General features: G+C 39.1%; 1 protein-coding gene across 1 annotated transcript; it reads left to right on the top strand.

Annotated features, from left to right (window-relative positions):
* On the top strand, positions 1-23199 carry LOC136420334 (polycystin-1-like protein 2). Its single transcript, XM_066407182.1, has 34 exons — positions 1-566; positions 3627-3789; positions 3913-4050; positions 4435-4572; positions 4702-4839; positions 4950-5087; positions 5194-5331; positions 5529-5642; positions 6042-6152; positions 6517-6629; positions 7118-7224; positions 7679-7824; positions 8205-8315; positions 8739-9296; positions 9767-9962; positions 10582-10676; positions 11016-11158; positions 11921-12086; positions 13380-13495; positions 13876-14001; positions 14416-14571; positions 14808-14933; positions 15262-15367; positions 16255-16349; positions 16519-16779; positions 17093-17314; positions 17764-18025; positions 18599-18729; positions 19453-19680; positions 20190-20438; positions 20896-21166; positions 21756-21827; positions 22425-22612; positions 23083-23199. The coding sequence occupies exons 1-34, from the start codon at positions 162-164 to the stop codon at positions 23197-23199; spliced, it is 5844 nt and encodes a 1947-aa protein (XP_066263279.1). The 5' UTR covers positions 1-161.
* Positions 23200-27775: the final 4576 nt, after the last annotated feature.

Raw genomic sequence — 27775 nt, 5'->3', positions numbered from 1 at the left:
TACTGACTACTCCTGAAGCAAGGTTATCGTCTACAGCTATTCTATCTATAAAGACAACTCCCCAATCTACACTCAAAACTACTGACGCAACGCCGTCGCCTACAGCCATTTTATATACACAGAGGACGACTAACAAGTCTCCACTGAAAACCATTGACGCAATGTCATTGTCTACGGCGATATCATCTGCGAAATCTACATTGAAAACTGCTGACGCAACGTCACTATCTACAACTGTCTCTACAGCTGCACGAAGTACAACTGAAACATCTACTCTGAAAACCAGCGAAGCAACAACGTCACCTACACCGCCTGTCACTACAGTGGCGACAACCGACCGATCGACACCGATGACTTCCAATACAACATCATCGCCTACAACTCTTTCAACTAGACAGAAGACAATCGAGCAATCTACTCTGAACATGGCTCGAGCAACGTCTTTGCATACAACCATTTCATCCACACAAAAGCCAATGGAACAATCTGCTCGAACAACCGAAGCAACATCCACCTTAACAGCCACGGAAGAGATGTCGTCATCAGGAGTTATCTCAACAAAGCTTGTAAGAGAAACTTTTGAAAAATGCTAGCTTTCGTTAAATTGCCAACTAAATTTGTTGTCTTTTTTTCCTCCCCAGAACCTATCATAATCATGTATTTAAACATTGTATCTAAAGCTTAAGATTTTGATAATGATAAACCATTGATAGAAATCACTTCTTAAACAGTAAAACAGTGTGTGACAATTATAAATTCATAACGTTACGGACTTTTAACTGCATGTTAACTGGTAGCAAAATTTAAAAAAAAAATGTACAACACTTCATTGCATAAAGTTTTTAGATCTAGTCCAACATCTGTTCCAGAATGTTTATTCATTTATCTTTTTAACCGTGCCTCATTTGAAATGGTCACACCTTTATGCGTCTAGCACCGGTACCGGGGCTGTGTTAGTTGGTCGTGAAAAAAAGTGAGAAAAATTGCCTCAAGCCTATATTGCTTTTATGGTTAGAACTCTGTCTTTTGTTATGATAAAGCTTAGTTATCTCCATGAAAAAAAGGCTTTTTCATGGAGATATTGTTTTGCGTGCTTTTGGTGTTTGTGTTTATGTTTGTGTCACCGGACGCTTAAAGTCAGCATAACTGTAGAAGTGTAGATGGATTGTAATTATATTTGGTATGTGGGTAGGTGTTAGAAGGAGGAAGGTCAAGGTCGATTTTTGGGCCCCTGGTATGTGTCACTGGAACTGCAATGGCGTATTTGTAAAAATCTTCTAAGGAGAATAACTGAAGAAAGGAACAACAGATTGTTATGTTCTTTGGTACACAGGTAGGTTGGACAGAGATGTACACACTTAAGTGCAAATTATGCAAATAGGACTGAATTTGAACAAGTAAGATGGAAAATCGTTTGCATGTGTGTCGCCGGATGCTTAAAGTCAGCATAACTGTAGAACGTGTAGATGGATTGCAATGATATTTGCTATGTGCGTAGGTGTTGGGAGGAGGAAGGTTAAGGTCGATTTTGGGCCCCCTGGTCTGTGTCACTGGAACTGCTATGGCCTATTTGTAAAAATCTTCTAAAGGAGAATAACTGAAGAAAGGTAACAACAGATTTTCATTTTATTTGGTACGCAGGTAGGTTGGGCAGAGATGTACACACTGAAGTGCAACTTATGCAAATTCAGTGTGTTTGCGTGTGTGTATGTTTGTGTTATCCTGTGTGTATGTTTGTGTAACCGGACGCTTAAAATCAGCATATCTGAAGAACGTGTGGATGGATTGTAATGATATTGGGTATGTGGGTAGGTGCTGGGAGGAGAAAGGTCAAGTTTAGTTTTGGGCTCCCTGGTATGTGTCACTGGAATTTCAATTGCGTATTTGCAAAAACCTTCCAAGGAGAATAACTGAAGAAAGGAGCGACAAATTTTCATGCTATTTGGTACGAATGTGGGTTGGACAGAGATGTAAAAACTGAAGTGCTAATTATGCAAATTTTGACTGAATTTGCATAAGTAATGAGGAATATCCACTTCTCTATTGTGGGTATGGGCTTTGAGGTCACACCTGTTGAATCGGTTGGTCTCTTATCTAGGACAAGTATTCCCTTAGTCCCAACAGCTGGTGGTTCTTCTGCCCAAAACCAAGTAGATGTGAGGTGATAGCTCTACTAATGGTATTGCAGAAGGTTATATGTACCTTATGTTCATAGTACGGATGTTATTTTTGAGAAGTAAGTACCTTTAGAACAGGTTAATACACCTGATAATAAATAATGCTAATGAGAACCTAATTTGCATAATCCATGCATGAAATTGTATTTCCGTAACCGTAAAAGCCGCGAATGTCATATTTGAGATGTAGATACTTTTAGGAAAGGTGAATGCACCAGGACATGAATTATGCTAATGAGGACCTCATTTGCATAATGTGTGCAGAAACTTGTATTTCCCTTAACGTAATAGCTGCAGATGTCATATTTGAGATGTAGGTACCTTTAGGAAAGGTAAACACACTTGTCCAAGAATTATGCTAATGAGGACATCATTTGCATAATGTATGCATAAATGTGTATTTCTTCGTAAAGGCTACGGATGTGATATTTGAGATGTAGGTACCATTAGCAAAGGTCAGAAAACCTGGTCATAAATCATGCTTACGAGGGCATCATTTGCATAATTTATGCATACCCCTTGCCGTAAAGGCTACGGATGTCATACTTTAGGGAAGGTGAATACACATGTCCATGAAATATGCTAATGCGGACCTTATTTGCATAATTTAGGTATTACCTTGTATTTCCCTTACTGTAAAGGTTACTGATTTCATATTTGACATGTAGGTACCTTTAGGAAAGGTCAGAAAACCTGGCCATAAATTATGCTAATGAGGGGTTATGCATAATTTATGCATATCCCTTACCATAAAGCTACGGATGACATATTTCAGATGCAGGTACCTTTACGAAAGGTAAACACACCTGACCATACATTATGCTAATGCAGACCTCGTTTGCATAACTTATTCAGAAACTTCAGAATTCCCTTACACGACAGTAAATGCTAAGGACGTCATATTTGAGGTGTAGGTAATTGGAGGGGAATATCCTGCATTTTCCCGAAAATATTGCCTTTCTAGTTTCTATTACGTGGATACCCTCTGGCACATAAAATAAAACAACCAGCGGCAATAACAAATAACTAGGGCAAATAAAACACATCATATATAAAAACAAATTTCATGGAGATTTTGGGTCTTCGGACTCTTGTTTCTGTCCTTGCAATGGTACCCTATCCCAAAACGATTCCACCTTTGTGTAATGAACATCAAAAGAAAGTTCGCCACCCCCTCGCCACAATTTGCCGGTGGCAAATATTATGCCTGCGGATAAATTTTTCCAATGTTTCTTTTGGGACCAACTTACATTCTTATTACTTGTGTTCGACTCATGAATGTGCGATCACCTGCATAAAACCAGGTTTCAAATGTTTTTTAAAAATTGCTTTTGCCACATTTTACAATAAATACTGATAAATTAACCATGAAACTTACACTATCATAATAGTAAGGAAACGAAAAAAAATCATTAAAAGCATTATTGCAACTGCAAATTCCTTTTGTAGGTTACAACATTGCCAATGACAACTGGCATAGATGGGTGCTTGGCTGATCCGTGCCACGTGCAGGCCACCTGCACAGATAACCCTGCCCCTGCTCTTGATGCCACTTGCACCTGCAACCCTGGATATACAGGAGACGGGTTAGTTAGAGGAACCGGATGTTCAGGTATCGGTTTTTTAACGACTGTTTACGAAAGCATGGTGACAGATTTTAATTTGTTTTTTGCAAGAGTTCTCATGTATCGACCGCCATAAGTTCAAATGTTGTCTGTTGTTTTGAAATCTGCAGACTTAGATGCCTGTTTGGATAATCCGTGTCACATGCAGACCACCTGCACAGATAATTCCCCTCCTTACCTGAATGCAACTTGCACCTGCAACCCTGGATATACAGGAGATGGTCTAATTGAAGGAACTGGATGTTCAGGTATCGCTTTCTTGAACGACTAGGAAAACATGGTTGTAATTTTTTTTTTGATTTGTCAGCCAAGTTTATATGCATCCACTACATACGTTACACATTGTAGGTTATTTCTATTCACAGACATAAATGCGTGCTTAGGTAACCCTTGCCACGCGCGGGCTACATGCATTGACAATCCCGCCCCTGCAATAAATGCGACTTGCACCTGCAACCCTGGATATACAGGCGATGGTCTAATTAAAGAAACCGGATGTTCAGGTATAGGTTTTTCCAACGTTCCTCTGAGATAGCATCCACGTACAGTATGGCAGATTATAGTTACTCCTAAGCGAGATATATTTTGTTTTACAAGTCTATGATCTATTATAATTTTCTCACCACCAACAGATATAGATGCGTGTTTAGATAATCCTTGTCACGTTCAGGCCACGTGCAAAGATAATCCCCCTCCTGCCCTTAATGCAACTTGCACCTGCAACCCTGGATATACAGGAGATGGGCATCTTAGTGGAACTGGATGTTCAGGTACTCTTTTTATCTCTTTTTATCTGGGCCGGTAAATCATGGTTACTGTTCATTGTCACAGGTAGATTTCTTTAGTTTCCGCTACCACACTTTAAGCATTTTCTGTAAATTTATCATTTCTATCTACAGATATAGATTCCTGCTCTACTGATCCATGTCATGTGCGAGCCACTTGCACAGATAAGCCTCCTCCTGCCCTTAATGCAACTTGCACCTGCAACCCCGGATATACAGGAGATGGTCTAGTAAGAGGAACTGGATGTTCAGGTATTCTTTTTCTGAATCGACTGTATGAATCGACAGCGGAATATTTTCAATTTCATTTCCTCCGTTTCGACCACCACATGTTAAGTGCTATAATTTGTTTCTATCTACAGATATAGATGGGTGCCTGGCTAACCCGTGTCACAGGCATGCCACCTGCACAGATAATCCTCCTCCTGCCCTAAATGCCACTTGCACCTGCAACCCTGGATATACAGGAGACGGGTTAGTTAGAGGAACCGGATGTTCAGGTATCGATTTTGTTGAATAATGTCTAGGAAAGAATGGTTGCTGATTTTTTTTTTCAGCTGTATTGGCCGCCATACTTTAAATGTTGTCTGTCGTTTCTACCCACAGACAGTGATGCGTGCTCAGGTAATCCGTGTCACAGGCATGCCACCTGCACAGATAAGCCTCCTCCTGCCCTTAATGCAACTTGCACCTGCAACACTGGATATACAGGAGATGGTCTAGGTAGAGGAACTGGATGTTCAGGTATTCTGGAACGACTATATTTTGACACCATTGGAAAGGAAAAACACGAATTAACAACTGTTACATTTTTTTCTAATGTGCAATCACATTGTCCGTAAAGACTGTAAGAAAATATAGTATTGTTCATGTAAATCCTACAGTTTTACATTCAGCTGAATTAGTGCCAGCTAGCACATCAATTCTTGTCGACCTTTCAGATATCAATGATTGTGACCCTAACCCATGTCAAAACGGAGGAAGTTGTACAGACGGGGTGAACAGATACACTTGTGCGTGTGAGCCGGAATATGGAGGCGACAACTGTGAAACAGGTATATGTAGACTTTTGACAAAGATTTAAGCCTTACACACAACATAAAAAAAGATTGCTCTGGGGAGCTTTCGAGACGAAGTCTCTGTCTCTTCGTCAACCCCGTGTTACCGTCAGATCTCGACTTGGAGTTCTCTTGTCACGTAACTTGATGTTGAGGTATATATAGACATTAAATGATGATGATGTTCGTTCATCGTTGCCGATGAGGACCTCGAACTCAATCGCCCTTGTGGGTGCGGGCGTGATAGACATTGAATACCACATAGCAAAGTATCCATCTCAGTATTGACATATCTCTGATCCATATATTACTCGTAATCTCAATCTGCAATGACGGATTTCTCGACACATTTTTATATTGGTAAACTTCTTAACTGCCGAGTCTATTTGTTCACAGAATTAGAGAGCTGTGGAAGTCTTAAGTGCCACCAAAGGGCATACTGTGACGAGGATTTGGACAGATGTGTCTGTCAACACGGCTACAGAGGAAATGGTATAACTTGTTCAGGTATGTTAAAAGGTTTTAAAAACTTTATTTACTGTTTGTTAATCAGTATTGACGTTGTCTGTTGTTTTTGCTATGTCTGTATGTGTTTTTGAATCTCTCTCTCTCTGTGTACTTGTCTGCGTTTCGTGATATTTGCTGTCAATATCAAAATCTCTAACAATATGTTTATAAAAAAACTTGATATTTTATGAAGGTTAAGATATTCAACCTATTGTTGTTTTTGGTAGTTGTGATTAGGATGATTTGAGTTTTTACTTTTCTAATCTATAACGTTTTATGATAGTTATTTCATTTCCACATGTTACGAGTACTCTTTATCAGGAAAACCCCTGTACTATTAACAAACTGTTGACATGTTTTTCAGAGGTCGTCACGTACCATTTTGCCTGCAGATTTCCGGTCATCATATTTACAGTCCAACTGTTGGTTATCACGTCAGCTTCTTTCAGACAGGTGGAACGTGTTGTGTTGCCACCGGTAGGCCAACAGTTGTTTTGCTTTATATATATATATATATATATATATATATATATATATATATATATATATATATATATATATATATATATAAATATATATATATATATATATATATTGGGTTTTAATGACAAAAGGAGTTACGTGGTCATTTACGGCACACAGATAATTATTATAAATGTCAAAGATGTCTGGTTAAACAAAAAATCAGACGTAAATTCTGTTCGCCACTGCGTGTCTTTTGAACAAAAAACGGTAAATCAGATAGATCAATAGATAGATAGATAGACAGAAAGATTGTATGTTTTGTTTGTTTGTTTGTTTGTTATATTTCACAGTGTACATTAGGCTTATTGGAAGGTACCTCAAAATCTAGATTTACTATGCGAATAGGATCTATGGCTATGTTTAGAACATTTTGTTGTTTAGAAACAGGTTGTTAAGTAATTAACAACTTTAATGTATCCATTACTAACTTTTTTCCACAGTTCCAGATAGTTATACAGTCATTACTTGTGACGTACGATCACGATAACGATGGCAGGCCTGACAATTATGACGATGGAGTGGAAAACATGCGTGTATTAAGATTCCGGTAAGATGTTACATAATCATAGTGTCGTTTGGGGTACGACAACATTATATCTATGTTTTTCTCTCCCCCAGTCGAGTTTGTGCTCTTTTCAATCCTTTATTTATATGTGTAAGGTATATATATATATGAAATGATCTCCTTCAATGCGAGAAATGGAATCTTCTACGTAAGGATATAATGAATGCCTGCCCTTACCTTTGTATTTCAATTTCAACTAAGTTACATGAATATAGAGGCAATTTTGTAAAACAATGTGTTTTAAGACATCTTTAACCCCCCCCCCCCCCCAGATATACACAGCTTATATATGCAGGAGTGCATTGAGATATATTTTCAAACATATTTCTAAAGTGGCAGATATATCTAACATGAAAGAAACTTAGTTTTTGGTGACACATGTATAAGCCTAAATGCATTTTTTTAGTATTTTCTCTTTTATGCACAATTTTCACAGTCCTGGAAGTCTTATAGCAGTGTACGAGTTAAACCTAACCGTGGACACCATACCTGAGCTGAAGATGCGCATCTTAAATGCAACTGTTGACGACAGGATTGGTAACCTCACCGTGCAGGGTAACTACACTGTCTTTGGAGCCAAAGGTATGTAGACACTCTACTGAACTCTACACATATACATATCGCTCATATCATTGAAGTCTTAGAATAAGATATCTTCTCCTCGATGCAGTATCAACGTATACGGACATCCATTGTCATCGTCATCCTTTTTTCCCCGAAATTCAGAAATTCACAGACGCTCATCCAACCAAAAAATTACAGACTGTCTTTCAAGGACAACTTTTGAGGAAGACTTACAAATACGTAGTGAATCGTCCATGTAAGAAGAAAGAGCCCCGAATGCCTGACTTTGTGAAAGTGTTGAACAAGACATGGTCATCTCATATAAACAACGCCATGTGCTTTCTAACTGCAGCAATAAAATTTACAAAATGTAACCAGTCAACTATCTTCAAATCCAGCTCTGGCGCGCTGCCATTGTGAAGATGTGGAGAGATGCGTAGAGAGAGACTCAACATGGACATGTGAATGTCGCGCGGGGTACAATAGAACGCATGGAGCAGAGTGTGAGGGTAGGGAATTCGGATTCTTTTAAGTTTACAACAGAATAATTTAGTCCAGTTTCAGTGTAGTAAAGGAATAAAGTATATTGATATCTCTAAGAAAAGTACGATAATTCGCGTCCAACAAATACTTACACATAGTTAAGGGTTAAAAAGAAATCAATAAAAGAACGAGTTGGTTCTATCAAACTTTCAAAGGCTAGATAGCCCAATCTAACTCTGACGAATTGTTTGTTTTTAAGTTGGCCCAGTCTACACAGAACACACAAGACCATCAACATTGCTGTATGATTACCGAAAACAAATCTAAATTGTAAAAGATACTAACATCATGAACAAATGGTGTGGTAAACATAAGTAACATTGTTTTTATTCAAAGTAATTTTCAGCTTGATGTGTCATGTGCAATTGACGGCCTTTATTTCATCTCAGATGTCGACGAATGTACCCTGGGTGTTGATAGCTGCAGTGAAGACTCCGTCTGTGTCAATACACGAGGCTCCTACAGATGCAGCTTCTGCAGACCGATTGTGAACATCCGGGGAGGAGGGAGGACTATACAGAGAACTGACCGGTTGCAGTTAAACAGCGTGATCGACTACTCACAAAAATGTCTCCTCGATAGTATCAAGAAGATAAGCTATAATTGGACGTTTGACAGCCCAGATGTAAGAACACGAAACCGTTTGAACAGTCTCCCTCGTAACCAGGCAGATGTAGTTGTCTCGCCCAACACGATGGGCATTGGTAGGGTCGCGTTCTACCTAACGGTTGAGGCTGTAGACGATCACGGGATAGCACTTTCCTCTCAAACATCAACTAGCATTACTGTGACGTATTCTCCGCTGATGGCGGGGATCCTGGGCGGATCCAGACGGCAGACTGGGGCAGGAAGTCTGACGCTCGACGCTGCAACACTGTCGTCTGATCCGAACGGGTTGCTCAGCAGTTGCGACTTGACATACGACTGGAGTTGTAACACTCTAACCGGTGGGTATTGCAAAAACAAATTCGGTCATATTGCACCTTTAGCAAGATTTTTACATTTCATACAGCTTTTTTTCGATAATATCAATCAGCCTGTGTTACACAATCTCTTTCAGATTCATCCCTTGCTATGCGATTTCGTGTCCTTTCACTTTCATTCAAGGAGCCTAATCTAAAAAATAAATAAAAAAGACCAATAGAAGCCCAGGAGTCTCACTATGGAAGTTAGTCCGATTGGAACTCAGCATACAACGTTACTATGGAAACTAGACATCACAGCCTCCAGTAACGTACGAGATTACATATGCTTTTTAGTCTAACAGCATTTGGTCCTTGTTAGCACATATACATACGTAGATATTTTCCCAGGGGCCATACCAGTAGAAAGAATTCCAAGACGCTTTAGCCAGAAGATTCGTTTATCTAACAGAACACATCGTTCATGTTGTATTTTGATTTCATTCCCAATATAGACAGGGGTGAGTGTCCAAGGCTACAGGGGAATCCATCGTGTGGCAAAGCCACTTTTGTTATACCAGAGTCGTTCTTCACTCGTGCTTTCAACTTCACTGTGGCGGTATCGGGCTCAGGGAGGATACCGGGCAGGGCAACACAGATCATCGAAGTGGTTAAGGCGGAAAAATTGTCAATCCCAAGACCTCAAATAATGTAGGTTTTTTAAAGCATTTCTATAGTTTTTCCAAATTTAGCCATGCTATGTAAAATAGACGTAAGGTTACTATTGTTTCAAAATATAAAAGTTATATCGTAGGTTTGTAGAATTCATGCTAAATAAAAAAAAAATGGTATAGACACAGTAGGTTCACCTGAACACCAGCAACCTAAATCCGTTTTTTAAACCTAGAAGGAACTTTACGGGAATGTTACGATATTTGGTTCAAATTTCATATTTGTTCGAGCATGACTTGATAGAAATCTAAAGCAAAGTTTGATCTGTAAGTTCAACTATAACCTCATTGGTTCCATTAAAAAAAAAAGAATCGACCTACACACAATTTTGGACTATACAACTTCACTCTTTGTCAATGATATAACGCCCACTTGTAACCTAGTCACGTGTTCTATATGCAAAACGTGACATTTTTAGGACTGCGTATGCAGAAAGCAGTGGATGATAGTAATGATGAAACTGTGACGTAACAGAAGTGATTGATTGTTCATTCCTTTAAAAAAACTGAAGTTTGACCTACCTAAACAAATGTCAAATTTTTTTGTTGGAAAACACGGCCTTAATCTTGCCTTAAAATGTTATGTATTCTTCTCTTAGCTGTGAAAAGCTGCACGGCACATGTGGACCTGTTATAAAGGAAGGGGAACAGATGAAGCTGGTGTCCGTTTGTGAGAACTGTGAAGACCAGTCCGGTAAGGTTGATGTTCTTTTACAATAAAAAAAAAAAAAAACACGGCGGGTAGCATCACGATATTAGATGTAACATCTTATTCGTCCCTTTTTCGTTCATGTAAACATACTGACAAGGATTTAAGAGTACAGGCAAATATATACAATTCATAGGCAAGTAATACCGTTCATTTGCTAGAGTCCACCTTACTTCCATATTTTGGAATAATTGCACACGCGAGCATCAAATTTGATAAAAGGTTTAAGTTTTATTTTATAAATTATTACTTAAAATGTTTGCTTGAACCATTTCAACTTAATCAATACCTGAATTCAAACTCCGTGACTATGCGCTGGTTTAGGTGACTTCAGCTACACGTACTGGTGGGCACTTGTTGCTAGTCCCGCCGGTTATACAGAGTGGACGGACATGGACTACGACAACAGTCTTCTGAATGAACGTGATCAGGACTATCTGGTCATGAAGGCCAACATCTTTACTCAGGTAGGTAACGGCAGTGCCAGTTGTAACAAGAGATTGAAGATCTCGTCCCTCCGTAAATTATCAATTGCCGTGCTTAGTTAAATGATTATGCAAATAAGGTTTTGATTTACATTACATGTGTCCTCGATCGCTTCCTGTACATGTCATGTTTCTGTGAACGTAACTAGCAGATGGAAAACATACACATGCGAAGAGACTGACTAATGGACAGACCAAAATAATACCTACCTTGAATAAGAAGCCTATCAATGACTTTATGCCCTCTCATGTTCTATGATATATTCACACTCAATGCCTTCCCTTCTATTGACACGGCACAAAAAACGCACAGACAACGAAAAATGTGCATACGGAAGCTAGAAACGAGAGCTTTCCAACAGACAAACAACGTGTCCATAGCTTGTTCGGAGCACAAGATACAAAATTAGAAAGTTCCGTTGCAGTTTCAGGAAGATACAAAGTATTATGTATTTGTTTTTTTAAATCAAGATACCTTAAAATTCAGACGGAAAATCTTCTCGTAAATATTCATAACAATTCAGTCATGGCTTCCTGATTTGACGTTTTTTCATTAACAAATTCGTTTCATCATTACAAACAACACTATAACAAAAAATACAACTAATATAAACTTCTTGGCAAAGGTATACAAAATAATATTAAGATGATTGCCATTACTTCATCTTCCTGTATCTATTGTATTTCTTCGTGTGAAATGTAAGTGAAGTTAATTTATGACTAATACGCTGTCTGTATTTCCAGCCTGGGGACTATACAATAAGAGTCAATATAACAGAGATCCCGACAAACCTCACGGGCTACGCTGAGTATACATTCACCACCAACGGACCCCCCAGTGTCGGACTCTGTACAATAACGCCACCTAGCGGGACAGCCTCGGTAGACGACTTCATGATATGCTGCATAGGTATGGGAATGTAAAGACTAGTTGTAAGAAAGTTTCACCTATTCACTACACAATGAAAGGGGAAGATATAAATTTACGCACTTGTTTTCTACTTTAACGCACTGCTTTCTACTTTATGTAGCCTGTTTATCGAACCGAAAAAATATTCAAACCTAAAAGCCCCTCACTTTATTATTCATTTATTGTGAGTATATGCAAGTCCGCATGAACATGTTGCGCATTAATATGTTGTTCGGTTAGGTAAAGTTTTCGGCCGAATACGTAATTTCTTTGGTTTGCTAACCAGGCTGCACAACGATGCGTTAAAGTAAAATCAACCCTGCAAACTTCACCTTAAGCAAAAAATAATATTTATGAGGCACATGCATATACGCACAAGTGTGAGGGGCCCTAAACCAAAGAAAAGTATTAATATAAAACTTATGCAGACTTGCATGTACGAATAAGTATGGGAGGGGGGCTTTTGGTTCTAAGGGTCCTGTCACACTTGTGCGTATATTCAAGTGCGTATGAGTTGCGCATTAACTTTTTTTTTTTGGTTTATGTAAAGTTTGCAGGGAAGTAGTTGTTTTATACTTTGACCCATCGTTGTGCAGCTAGTCATCGAACCAAATAAATGACTTCTTCGGCTGCAAACTTAACCCAAAACAAAAACTTGATACGCGACTCATGCGGACTTGCATACACGCACAAGTGTGACAGGGCCCTTATACACCGTATATATATTCAAGTCTGCATGAGTTGCCTATTGACATATTTTTTGTTGTTTAGGTACAGATTGCGAGGAAAAGTTATTTTCTACTTTGACCCACCCTTCTGCAGTCTGCTTATCGAGCCGTAAAATGACTTCGGCAGCATGCTTTCCCTAAACCAAAGAAAAGTCAATACAGAACCCATCCGTAGTTGAATAGCAGTGTGAAAGGGCTCTAACATTCTTATTGTCTAACGGACACCAGGCCCAGGGCACTTTAAAGACTCTTCGTTTAAGACCCTGTCACACTTGTGCGTATATACAAGTCCGTATGAGTTGCGTATTAACATGTTTTTGGTTAAAGTTAAGTTTGCAGCCCAATAAGTGATTTCTTAGGTTCGATCACTAGGTTGCACAACGGTGGGTCAAAGTAGAAAACATTTTCTCCGCAAGCCTTACTTAAACCAGTGTTAATACGCAACGCTTGCGGACTTGTATATACGCACAAGTGTGACAGGGTCCTTCCCTGCTTTGCTCTGAGAGTTCTGATAAGGATGTATCCTCCCATTCTTTGATATTGATGAAATCCGTATGATTTTTAGGTTTTCAAGACCCTGATAAACCGCTAACCTACAACTTTCTGTATGAAACTGACATCGACATCGCATCTGTGAACACCACCTCTACATCTGTCTTCCATCTCCTCTATACTGGACCAGTAAGTCATTATCTGTTTTTTAAAAACAGCGTTCACATTATTAACTTTGCTTTTAGTATTTATGTGGCATATTAAATCTTTTTGGAATAAGGACATCGTATTTTGTTGCCATAACATTAGATGTTTAGTTCAGTTATTTGAATTTGTTGTGTCGTGAATATTAGAGGCCATGTATGCTGCCAAAGACATTGCTTTAATAAGACGTGCAATGATGATGATAATGTTATGATATGAAACTCAAAGAAAGGTATCGTTTGTATCTTCGATATTTCTGTCAGGACGACACTACTAAATGTAAAAAATACCGGTTCAAAAGCATTGACTTTGTGAGAAGACGGGGAAAATAACGTCAAGGGTGTGACGTCTTTTTCTTAATTTAGGAGAACTGTACAGCGTTGTTGAAGCTTCCCCTTGGAATCCGAGAGAAGAATTATTCCCTCCCTCTACTGGTGAACGTGGTTGATAGGTATGGTGGCTCTGTGAGTGTCAAGCCTTCACCACCTACGGTACGTTTATAATGTAGTTCGAATTCATAACTGCGTGTGTGTGTATGTGTGTGTACGTATGTGTGTTGTGCGTGTGTGTGTCCATGCGCGCTCTTTCGTTTCCCCGTGTGTGTGTGTGTGTGTGTGTGTGTGTGTGTATGTGTGTGTGTGTGCGTGTGCTTGCCCTATCTTGTTTTTCCCTGTGTAAGTATGTATACGTGTGTATGAGTGTGTTTGTGTGTGTGTGTGTGGGGGTGGGTGGGTGTTTGTGTGTGTATGTTTCTGTGTTTGCGTCTTTTATTTATTCATTTATTGAACTTCTCCATCTGAATTACTTTCATTTCCTTGCATTTCAACTCGAACCTCAACAAATCTCCTTATGGAATAAGTAGTCAACATTGACTATCTCGATTTCCTTGACGTTACCTATCCTAGGTGAGGCCGCCTGTAATTTCGGCTGTCCGAGACTTTGCCGAAGAAGTAACCACCACCAAAGATGTGCAGAAGACCACTGCGGTGATCGCTAGCGTGTCGTCTGTTCTAAATGCAGAGGAGAACACAACAGACACCGAGACGCAGGAAAGGATCCAGGTTCTGTGTGCTGTCTCTTCTTAGTACATACATTTCGTCTTATTTCGCTAAATCAACAGACAAGACTGAAAATAAATGTCCCTCACTAAGACTGCATACAGTATATATATAGTTACAGACCAATAATACAGTCTAAAGGTTACAGACAAGTACTGCACTTGAAATATTACAAGGCGGTTAAAGGGACTTTTCAATTAGATTAAACTACTGCTGACATATCTCCTATCTCGGGGCAGATTCGGGAGGAGATGGCGGGCATTGTGCAGCAGGTGGAGGTGACCGCCCTGGAGCAGGCGCGGCAGGTCCTGACGAGCTTAGAACACATCACTGCAGTTCCGGAAGAACTCTCCAACAACGCCCAGGTCCAGTACATTTCAGTGTGCTCCTTTTACTGCACTCGTGCACACACACACACACACACACACACACACACACACACACACACACACACACACACACACACAAACACGCACGCGTGCACACACACGAACACACACACAAACGCACACACACACACACACACACACACACACACACACACACACACAAATCGAACGAATAAATTCAAAGTAAATGAACCAAGTTAAACCACACAACAAATCTATAAGTCATATATCAGATATTCACAATAGGTCTTATATATCTAATGCTTTCAATGGGGACTTTCTAAGATTGAACGTCTCACAACAGGTCAATACTTCAACCACACTGGAGGCGATAAGTGATTGGGTTCTGGACGAGTCAGACGAGAGTGGTACGGAGGAATTAGAAGTTCTCTCAGCACACATGTTGACAGGTATTTGCTAACATTTCGTACAAAAGTTAAAAACAGTTAAAAATAGTGCTTATATTCAATTTGTATGAGCTGCGTATCAACATCTTGGCTTGCGTAAAGTTTGCAAAAAAGAAGTTGCTTTCTACTTTGACCCACCTTTGTGCAGCCAGGTTATTGGACCGAAAAAAGGAAGATTTTTCCGCCGAATGCTTTACCTACAACAAAAAACGTAGATACGCAACTCATACGGACTTTAATATGTGCACTAGTGAGCCTCTTCTTGAAAAAAGTCTACCTGCTACGACGCTTGGCTAATTCATAAATGGAAATACGGGCCATTCTATGGTGCTGTAAAGGATGAATTACAAACCGTCATTTCTGTATAAGCAATGATTTGTGATTTTTTAACCGGTAAAATGACATAACAGTTATAACGCGTCATGGAATTATGAGCAATGCAGAAGGCAAATAATTTATCAACATGGCAATGCAAATATGCGTACGTACCGTGTATGCTTGCGCGTATCCAATATACGTCGTATCGTATCATGATGATGTTGTTCACTCCTTACAATATCCAGCATTCTCAGCTAGAGGATGGGCCAGCAAATGCAGTCTATAAGGAAAATTGAAATAACTTTTACCCTATTTTTGACAAACATTTAATCATCACACACAACGTACAAAGATTGCTACGGGGAGCTTTCGAGACGAACTCTGTCTCTTCGTCAACCCGGTGTTCCTGTGAGTCTCGTCTTGGAGTTCTCCTGTCACGTGACTTGATGTTGATTATCACAGTCATATACAGGCTTGAGATAGTGACGCCCCCTGTCCCTGTTTAAGGTACTGCGTTGTCTGCGGATTTGGATCGCTAACTTTTACCTTAATTATTCATATTTTTACTTCAGTTGCTGTAAATGTCCTCAATGCCTCCAACATCAAGGCCATAGAGACGAAGGACAAGAATGGAAATAAGACAACTAGTCTTGACCAAGTAGAGAAGGTTAGAATATCTTTATGATTCTCTGTTTGTACCATATTGCAGTTGTTTTTCCTCGCACTTGATGGTCTTCTCTTGCTGATCAAGTCAGATATTACGCGTTTGTGTTCTATTTCTTTTCAAACAAATATGAATGATCTTCTAATCACATCATAATTTTCTCGCTTCTCAGAACAAAGAGACCACTACTAGAGTGTTGGACACAATAGAGACGTTCGCCAGCGTTTTGTTGTCAAGAAAAACGCGAGATGACAAACCAACATTGCTTCGGTCAAAGGACTTCCTCCTAAGTCTGGCCAACACGAGCTGTGACAGGCTTGCCGAACGAACCATTCAAACTGTCGAGACGAGCCGGGCCTTCTTCTATCTACCCGGGAAGGCTGCTGAGAGACTCGGTTGCTTCAGTTCAAGTGACGATAGTGTTGGTTCCAAGGTGCTTGAGTTATTTATTCTTATAACAATAATCCCGCTGTAATACAACATCCCAATTCTGCAATCTTTGCATCAAAAGCGCAGCTTTTTACATATTCCAGATCTGTGTGTGTTAAAGTCCACAAATGAATTAACAACTCCGTGACGCAGTTTTTTCAATGTGTGTACAGGCATACCTACATGTTCTTATAATTCACGGCATTATAACTCAACGTTATTTTTGTTTAAATTCGCAATCAAAGGTTTATAATTGTTTAGACCAGTTTTAGGATTCAGTATACCCACTGGAACTTGATACTGTGTACGTCTTTCAGACCTTCTGGACCACGCAAAACCCGTTTTCGTACTCTCCTAATGCTGATGACGTACGGACAGGGGTGCAGGCGCTTTCCTTTGAGGGGAATGAAGGGAAAATAAAACGCCTTGAAGACCTGGGGAAGGACGCGAGGATACAGCTGATAACCCCACGGGCCGACCGGGAGAACGATATAGTCGTCATCGGCAAGACACAACCCAGCAGTAGCCGGAACATCACTGTAAGTAAACTAATTAGCCATAGTTTATTCAGACTTTTGTCTATAATGTTGCTTGCCTAGTGAAACAGAGTGTACGGCAATGGCATTGTTGCTAAAGCAAACGTCTATTGTCATCATTGATAATAGCAATCCTTGTGTTAGCATTGAATATACCAATGCAATAAGCTGGTTCACAGCTTGAACCACACATGTAATGTTATTTCTCTAGTTTAAAAGTTCTTGATCATTCTTCATACATCGCTAACCATACATTGTCTACATCTCCGGTGCCTTCGATACACTACCCACACTGTGTTATACTGAGCATGCGTAGATAAAACTCTGAACTGGCTTGTATAACTGCTACAGTACAAACGAGAAAAAAAAACTGACCCTGCATTATCTAACCTTTGCTGTTCATAAGACGGGCGCTTCCCCACACTTAGAACTCTTTTATTTCTCCTTACCAGATTCACAACTTCAACATCAGCGAGCCGAGAACATCTCTTCACGTCATCCTGGAGTCCCAAGCGGACCATGTTTCCTTGCAACTCTTTTTAAAACAGGGAGCAGACGTTTCGCCTGATGATCACACGTGGAATACTACGTTGCCTTTGACGACGATATCGCCTGAGTGGTCCAGAAGATTGAACGTTACAGCTGATTCTTTTAGTTGGTTTCTGTCGCAGGAGGAGCTGAACATCTCTGAAGAAGACTCCCAATGGTCATTAGGTATGATTCCGTCTGTATCATGTCTATCTTTACCAAGACGGCTATGTTTTAGGTGCCAATCTTAACGTTGATTGCACCAGGTAGGTGTTGATAAACTGAAAGCAAGAATACGTATATGATACCCCCAGTCGCTTTCCATTACATCACAGTGGAAGATAGCATTTGAAAAAGAAAATTAAGCTATCGTGATCTAATCTATCTGACTGGAAAATAGCTTATTTGGCTAGCAACATTTGGTATAGGTTAAACCTATTGAAGGGAAAAAGGTGGAAATTGGGTCATATCAAGAATAAAGTGTCCCATAAGCTAGATGAGTTGCAACCGGCCGTTTTTCGTCAAAATGAAAAACGTATTACTGCGCCTTACGGTTATTATATATCCTATCACATTAGCAGTTTCTGTAAAACTAATTAGTTATTGCCACTTTGCTCATTTTTCCCAATGTCTTCTTTACTTCACAACATTATGTACATGTATTTGGCGCCAAAAAAGAAAATATTAGATTCAAAAATATCCACGTTAATTGATTAAAGTTTTCTATTAACATAAGATATTTTTTGTTTGTTTTTTAAGCTGTTCAACACGAACCTCAACCAAATGACACAAATGGGAACTTCACCATTAGATACAGCATTACCATCATATCCGCTAGGTGTCTCTTCTTTGATGAGGAACAACATCAGTGGGACGACATCGGTTGTGAGGTAAACAATTCCTTATTTCACAATTCTACGTAACAAAACTGAGCTTCAGGTAAGACCAAAGTACATTGTTTCATTAGATTACGATATAGCAAGTTAAAGTGCCCATTGTTATAGCTTGCTTTGTGTCTTAAATCTAAATAGAAAAAGGAATGGCTGGTTATAAAAAATTATACTATAGAGCATAATCCTTTTATCCAACTCTCATCATTCACTTCAAAATGATATTTTTACGACTAGTCGTGAATCTCTTTTTTCCGTGGTGCACTGTGCCAACACCTAGCTATTTTGTCCTGCAACTACCGTATGGAAACTGTTCTAATGATTGATGGGTCAAATGACCTGTTATATGTTTATGTTACACAATCACCAGGCAGAAGGATTTCAGCTAGGGGGCCTTGTCCCCATTACTTCCGGACTACTGTACACTAAGCACTCATAGGTAAAAAGATCACTCCGCCTAGCATGCCTCCAAGCTACAAGAATAGAAAATGGAGTAACTGTCAGTAGCCGTGTCTATCGTACTTGAATACTACATGATAATCAAGCATCCGTAGACATCAGAGCACAACATGACCACATTTTGATTAGAGCCCTTAATGATATTTCTACAATAAAACATTGGTCAGAATATGTACGTGGTTATGGTATTTGTCTCCTCGTGTCATGATGTCATGAAAAAATCAAATTGATATGTAACATTCGTTCTATTGACTATCAACTTAGGTTGGCTCCCTTACAACAAGAGATCATCTGCATTGCCTATGTGACCATCTCACCTCGTTTGGATGCTTCGTGGCTCCAAACCCGCTTGACGTCAGGGCGGCCCTTCTGAAGATCCCAAAGGACATCACTACCAACTTTATTGTGTGGGTCACAGTCGGCACAGCGTTTCTCATATATGTTATAGCGTTGTTATGGGCAAGAGGGAGAGATATCAGGGAGAACAAGAAGGTAAGAGTAGTAACTATATGTTTTGACTCTGTATATCACTATTTACTTCTCCTTAACATGTACTAATGTGTAAGCAAATGCATCGTATGATTTATTTGTATTTATTTATGTATTTACTGAATAGAAAAATTATAAAAAAATGTTGACTTATTTTCTTTAGCTTTTCTGCCACTTTCATCGCATTTTTACCAAATCATTTAGTCGCATAGCATTTTTGTGAGCGATTGTGCCATTCTCGCAAATGTGTTGTGCAATAAAGATGTAGCTTTTACGTACACTTGAATCTTTCATTTGTTTCTCTATTCTTATTTGCGAATTCCAATTACTTAAATAATTCTTCAATGATTGTTCTTTATAAATCTCCTATTTACCATGTATTTTGCCAAATAGTCTATACATGTGCATGTATCAGACCGGTGCATTTTGAAACGACCGTATGGTTTAAGGAGAATTTCTAATCAAAACTATTTTTTCAATAAGCCAATGGCCTATTTTGTTTGTTTCCATAGTTACGCAGGCAACAACGTAACATTTTTCGCGCTGGAAGCACGAACCGTTTACTGGAGCACCATCTGTGGGCATCGGTTGTACGGCCTCCATCGGGAAGCACTTTCACGCGTGCGCAGAGAGTGTCGTGCTGTTTCTCCCTCCTCATGTCTGTGATGGCCACAAACATCATGTTCTTCCAGCAAAGCACAGACGACCTCATCATCAACATAGGGGGCTCCAAAATCCCACTAAACATCAGTTTACAAACGGTATGTGTACTCTTTATATCGTCCAAACTGTATAATTATGTGCCCACCTCTACACAATGATCGTCCGGCCAATGGGACAACTTTTTAATGGGCTTTTATCCTTTTCTATAACCTGTGCTCTTAGACGAGATTTCATTAGTCCTTCGTCCCTGGCAGGTTTTACTGAACACTGACAAAAGCCTAAAATATTTTGTTGTTAGCCAGGAATGATAAGGGTTGTAAAATTTGTTGTTCAAAAGTATTTTGATCCTTAAAAAGTTTTTTCAACGTTTCCTATCGAAGGAAAACATACAGTCACTGGTAACGCAAAGGTCACAGCATTGGCAGCCATAATCATCGAATGCTATGTACGGTGTTGTACTGTATCTTTATATTGTCTGAACTTTTCAATACTTACGTTATATCTCAGATGCAACATTTGCAGAACGATCTAATGTTTAAAACATTGCCCCTACAGGTAATGATAGGACTGATGTGCACTCTGATTGCTTTCCCGCCAAATGTCGTCATCGTTTTGATGTTCCGGAACATCTCAACACGACGACAGAAAACTGGCAATCTAGACAACATAATTCAATCAGGGGTTTATCGACCATTCGGCAACTATTACAACACGAAAAAGAAAAGCGTCTCCTGTCTGGAAACTACTTGTGTCAGTTCTGAAACTGGAAGCACGGCACCACTAGGGGAGCGTCACGAGAAAATGGACCGTATGAACCCCAGAACAGGTGCGCTTCAAGTGAATCAAATCAGTCAGTTACATTTCCGTTGTTTACGTTATAAAGGTTCCAGTAAAATGTGGACATTATCATGCTTAACAGTATATACTGTTGCCTGCATGACATCCTAGTTCATTAACCAGGGAGAGCATGCCAGGTCCTGTACACTAACTAGGATGAGACTAGAAATCGCAAAAAAATCGGTGTCCCTTACCATTCGTTGTTTAGTAGATAAAAAGCATGTTACTAATTTAATTTTAGTTTGGCTGCCTTGTTGTTGCTCAACCTACTTAGACGGCTTTGTCCTGAATTTTATCTTTTTTTTTATTAAATAAGTACAATAACAATGGTACTTATACAAGATCGTTACCGATAGGGCTGAATGGATAAAATCACTTTTGTCGAAGTATAAGGCATTAAGAAGAACGTTGCATTTCTCATTATACAATGTGCCCATCGATGACTGTAGTTTGGCTTATTTACATAGACTTTTTTTTTTCATTTGTATGTTCAAAAGTTTCATATGGTTCGAATGTATTAGTACAATTGTATTTTGTTTGTTGAATACTTAACCGTCGGTAACTACTTTCTTTTCTAGGAAAAAAAGAACCGGCCAGTACGCTAGTCGATCAGAACGATGGGTGTCTTCCGTGGTGGTTTGTCGTTGTTGGTAGGTGCTATCGCCCTTCCTACAACCCTGTCTTACAGTGTTACAACGTGCTAATCTTACAGACAGTTCTATAGTCAGAAGGACTGTTTCTGGTGTTTCTCTTTGAATTTGAGCCAAGTGGCTAGTTTCGAAAGGCTAAATAGACGTCAGGAACACTGATAGATCAAAGTTTTTAAAAAAGGTTGCAGGATATTTTATGTTTAATTCTGTCTGCACATTCCTGCTGGATGCATGTCCTATCCCCTGTTAGAGCTAGTACGAAAATGCACTACACATAATTTGCAATATGACAAAACTAGAAATGCACAGATATGTCGACTGACGGTTTCAGTCATAATTATCTTCTGACCTCTGACCTCAGCCAATCCTTTTCTTCAATTATACCTGCTTTTACCTGTATGTAAATATGTAATTATGTGTAGTATGTACTTTGTGATGTACATGTAGTGTTTATGAGCCCTGGAAGATTAGCCCCCTAGAGGGGCCTAAGGGTATCTCAATAAACTCAATAAACTCAACTCACAGAGCATCTAAATATCTCCTATGCACCTCGTTTATTTACTCGATGTCTAACGCTGTGCGTGTTGTATGTCCCAGCGTGGTTCCTGGTGTTTGCCATCGTCACCCTGTCGGCCCTGTTCACGCTGCTGTACGGCGTGCAGTACGGCAGGAGGAGGGCCGAGGCCTGGCTGTTCGCCTTCCTCGTGTCCTTCCTCACTGACCTTCTCCTTGTCCAGCCGCTGAAGGTGGTACTGATCGTTATCTTTTGGCGACTCATCTATAAGGTACGCCAAAGGTGGTACAACACATTGTTTAGTATCACAACGTCTATGCACAATACTATGCAATGATGTATTTTTAATGTTAACTGGTAACAGTATTTAGGGTTACAAGATTTTCTATCGATTCTTTATTTGAGAGAATGTATATATATATGTCCACCTGTCCCACATCATGGTCTCATGCACATGTACTATTTTCAGTGATTTCAAATGATGACCATTGAAAGGGACCTAATTACCTTATCAGACACTTGATTGTTATTACTATGAATGTAAGACGTTAATGCGCCAAATATTGCATTGCGTCGAAGTTAAGATATCCAATGACATTAAAACAACCAGCACACCATCATCTTCATCACCAGCAGCAGCGGGAAAAGTATCCCTTCATATATACTGAAAACTGAACATTTCTAGGCCAGATCACCTGGAATGTGCTAACCTCTTACGTGTTTTAATTATGTTTTCAACAGAATCAAAAGATGAAAACATCTCGACGACGCGAAGCACTGTTACGATGGGAAAAGTTGCCACGGGTACGATGGGAATTTTATCCTTTCTATGTAAAATCATCTACTGTAAAAAAGTGAGGTTTGAACGTGCTTTTTGAGTTTCGTTTTTAGATTTGCTAATGTTTTTTAAACGACTAGATAGATTATGTTTTTTAAACGACTAGATAGATTATGATTTGTGTTATGGTCCGATGCACAGCGAAGCTACCGTCAGCGCTTTGCGTTAAGTTAAGCACACGTGATTTGAATATCGAAAACGTAAATTTTAAAATGTCCTCCTTGCATTTGTGTGGAAGCTTACTTCTCTATTAAATAACTTTTTCTTTAAATACCACTGTAGGCTAAAGTGAACAAAACAGACGAAGTATCCAGTCGTCGACTGTCACAACAACCTTCAGCAGATTCGGATGACAGATATTCAGTGGACCCGCTCGCCCCACGCGCAAGCATCGATTCTCAATTCTCCCGTGATGTAACAGGCACGATTACTGACCAATCAGAAACCTGGGACGACAGAGGTTACATCAATTATCCCCAATTAGAGACATCATCAAGTAGCATAAGTGACTTCTGTCCTTCCGGGTATGCACAAACAGACTCGCTGGTACATGCATCAGGAGGTTTGACCACAAGCAAAATACACGGCAGTCGCCAAGCACAGTCCAAGTGGGGAGAATATGACATTGACAGTACAGATGACAATGACGCATCGACGATGCCGTTTCAAGAAATTATTTTCAAGCTTCCTTAGACGATGTTTTGAATATTTCTTTATCATTCAGTACATTTTAGTATAACAAAGTATAAAGTATCTCAAAACGACTTTACGACAGGTCTGACGTTTCAGATAGCTTCACAAACCTTTCGTAGATGCTACATGAAACGTCTGACCGTTTACAATGTCTATCTAGTTAACTGAGTAACGTTCGTACTGTGTATATACTTGCCTTCATTGTCGTATCATTTCTTAGCTTACGTATTTGTATTCATTTGGCATTTGATATTGACTACTTTTGCAACCTGGCCAATACATACTATGTAGTAAAAGTTGCAGACTAGTTTTTTCTGTTAGGCTATGTTAATTTGATTATATTATTGACATCCACGCGCGAATTTATTTCTGTCTGTTTTCCAAAAGTTTGCGACTACACTGTAAAGTGTACAAAGCAGCTGCAAAATGAGCCGATAAATGCCGTAAATCGCAACAACAAAAAATTGGACAAGCGGATACGAATTACGTATAATGCCAAAGTCTAAGAACAAAAATTTAGAATCTATTATTTGGTATACTATACTCTGTGTGTTTACTAATTCTTTGAACCTTCCCGACCACGTAGATTTAACGATAAAGGCAACTTCTGTTTGTACCAAACTTTTTTTCATTCGCACGCTCGCATCAGTTTTGCAGTTCCAAGATGATGTTATCCATATGATGATAAAAAAAGGCGTAGCAAAGAGAAGGTGTCGATATGTTAAGGCAGCTGCAAGGAGGAAGGATAAATGGCAAGACTCGTATCATAGCGTAAAATCAGAGTAATCTATGATACTAACTGGCACAAATTCGTTTTGAAGTGCCATTGAAATCTTTAACGTTTAATATTGAAATGTCCATTTAACTGAAATAGTTACATCCAAAAGTTTAAAGCTTTACGTGTGAAGTCAATAAAGATCTTTAGATATTCCCAACTATTGCCTTCGGTATATTACTTTTTTTGAAATAATCAACGTTAAGAGTTAAGCATTGAAAGAAGACAAACTATCCACGATTGGATCTTGTAGGATAACGACGGGTGAGTCATTGGTCAACACGCCTGGTACAGAATCCTTGAATTCAAACATCCAGTTCCCCGTACTGACACCGTGTTGCCAAGTGAATAGTCACATTTGTATATTTCTATGTAGCCGGCATTTCTAATAAAACAACACGGGCAGCAAGAACAACGACAGTATTACAATTTTACTCAATGAAAAAACATGGTGAATGCACATATTAGCGTACACTACTTGATTGTTACCATGCTTGTCATTGATAAAAGACCATAAACCACCGCAGTTTGTGAGCGTTTATCAATATGTAGATTTGTCAATAGAACTGACGTAATGCTAATGTGACGCTGACTAAGAGTCTAGCATTAGTTGTGAAAACTACTAATACTAGCTACTAAGGCCTTGACCTCCATGTTCTCAAAACCAGCTTTCCTGAATTGTTTGTTAAACGACGTGACCTAGCATGCATCCCGCGGGCGAAGCTTCTTTCTCAGTAGCACAGGCTTATCATTAGATACATGGTTGTCTGTTGATACTCAAATTTTGGCATTATATTTCAAAAGTATATTTATTCAATCAGTTTATCAATTCGCCAAAATTTGATAAGCCGGTTTCCAAATTAAACCACGTAAGTGCAGTGACATACACAGATGTAATATCTCAAAGGGCAATGTCCTTTACTTGTTAAAAGTTAGTGCCTCAGATTATACTTTTTTATCTGCCTAGACGTCCTTTGATTTTGTGTCAGGCCTTCAACTTTGACATAGTTCCCACAATGCACAATGCACGTAATTAATACACATAATATGTTTCTCCCTTGTGGCTGATTACATATTCATGTTAAGCCGCGGTAAATGGCCTTCGGCTTGTTCAAAAATTTATTTTCGTTGATCGTCTGTCTGGCATTTTGAATTGCATGGGCTGAGCTCTCCCAAGGGATGATGAGTGTCCTTGCTCTTTTCGCCCATTTGCTCGGCAGACGACGAACACATAAAGACAAGAGCCACGCTTCGCGCACATGCGAGATCCTGGGCCAGCTGGAACCATATTGGCGAGACAGAGTCAGCATAGGTAGGTTTAAATCTACAGCATCCGCTGTTGGCTTCTACCACTTATGTAAAAAAAGAGTACCATTGCTTATTCGTCAAATGCAAGCACAGTTACCTTATCTTCGAACTTGGATATAACGCCTAAGTAACTCCTATCCGTACTTGCCGTTAGACCGCCAAATACTACAAATGTACTTCGACACAGGTGAACTTAAGTTCCCTTAAGATTTACTACGATATTTTACAGCCAGATGACCAGCAACCAAGCAGAATCATAGTTTCGGAACACGCTCCCACGCACTTATATCCATTTTATGGATAGTAATTGGATAGTAATTCTTAGAAATTTTGTTTTTATATTTACATACTTTTATGCCTTCATCTTCGATATTGAACGACTCAACAAATAATGTTTTACCTCAACTGAGTATAGCTCAAGAAAAGAAGAATGCTTTTATAAATAACTGGAGTCCCACGACCTCATACCTTCGCCAAATGATTTGAACCTTTATGAGTGATGTGTTTAGGAGTGTTTCTCATCAATCATAAATCATACCAGTTGATCATCTTCTCCCTCAAACAGAAGTTGTCCAAAGTATGAGCTTATCAAAGAAGGTTATGCTAACATTTATCATAAATTATGCAAATGAGGTCCTTATTAGCATAATTTGATTCAACGATGTTCACATTCACATAACTTTCAAATGCCACAAGTATGAAATTGCCATCATTTACCTGTGATTATTATAGTAGTTTCTCATTAATTCTGCAAATTACCCCTACAATTTCATATATTCTATTTACTAACATTTCTCTCTTCCTCAGTTTCAAATGTCACATATTTGAATAGTCATATCATGGAACACAGCGGGTTTTAAATCTAAAAAAATGCAAATTATAATCTGATTAGCATAATTATATCCAATCATACAAAGCATCTCGTAAGCTATCTACTTACAAAAAATCATGACCATCCATCAAGCCCATCTTGAGTTATAGTATTTTCTCATTAAATATGCAAATGAGGTCTTCATTTGCATAGTTGATATCTATTTATATTTCTCTCCTCCTCGGTTACATATGCAATATGTTTGACAGTCCTATCATTGAATTTGGCGGATGTATAAACTTGCCTCATAAATTATGCAAATTAGACACTGATTTGCATAATAAGTAACTAATCGTGTACATCATCATTCAAGCTATCTACTTACCAAAAATCATCACCATCCATCAAGCCCTTCTTGAGTTATTCCCTTAATTATGCAAATTAGATACTGATTTGCATAATAAGTATCTAATCATGTACATCATCATTCAAGCTATCTACCTACCAAAAATAATGACCATCCATCAAGCCCTTCTTGAGTTATTCCCTTTCAAAGTTTGAAGCAAAACCTGCTCCTGCTGTTTTAAAAAAGCAGCTAGGAGGCCAAACCCTATACCACTCACTCTCTGTCCATGGAACTACCTACTACTCAAAAATCAGTATCAAAGCATGTCCAGAACACGAGATATCGTAACAGGAAGTTCCGCTGCCGTACCTTAACAATCCGTTTGTAGTTCGTTTTCGTTACTTAAGCCACAAAGGTATAATTTCAGTTTGTATATTACATTTTGTCGTCCAAGTTTCAGAAATTTGGTATTCACTTTGGGGGTATTTTGTGAATATAAGCTTTTGGACGATTAGTATGTTGCATCCCCATTTTCTGTATTCTGTCTGAAGCCTGTTCTTCGTAAACATATATGCCCTTTACCTTTATCATCTCTTCAGCTTTTAAGTCGTAAACAAAACTGCGTCCTTTGCCTTTATTCAGCCCACAGCGTGTAAGTCGTAA

The sequence above is a fragment of the Branchiostoma lanceolatum genome, chromosome 15 (genome assembly GCF_035083965.1).
Source record: "Branchiostoma lanceolatum isolate klBraLanc5 chromosome 15, klBraLanc5.hap2, whole genome shotgun sequence".
NCBI classification, from domain to species: Eukaryota; Metazoa; Chordata; class Leptocardii; order Amphioxiformes; family Branchiostomatidae; genus Branchiostoma; species Branchiostoma lanceolatum.
The sequence above is the reverse complement of the archived record's forward strand: the minus strand, read 5'-3'. Positions and strand labels throughout refer to the sequence as shown.

What these genes read in the sequence shown, in the direction of transcription:
- LOC136420334 (XM_066407182.1), top strand. Translation starts at nt 162, where the DNA reads ATGTCATTGTCTACGGCGATATCATCTGCGAAATCTACATTGAAAACT. An exon ending in AAGAGGAACTGGATGTTCAG is followed by an intron (nt 4,840 to 4,949) that starts GTATTCTTTTTC and finishes TTCTATCTACAG; the next exon opens with ATATAGATGGGTGCCTGGCT. An exon ending in GGGACGACATCGGTTGTGAG is followed by an intron (nt 18,730 to 19,452) that starts GTAAACAATTCC and finishes CTATCAACTTAG; the next exon opens with GTTGGCTCCCTTACAACAAG.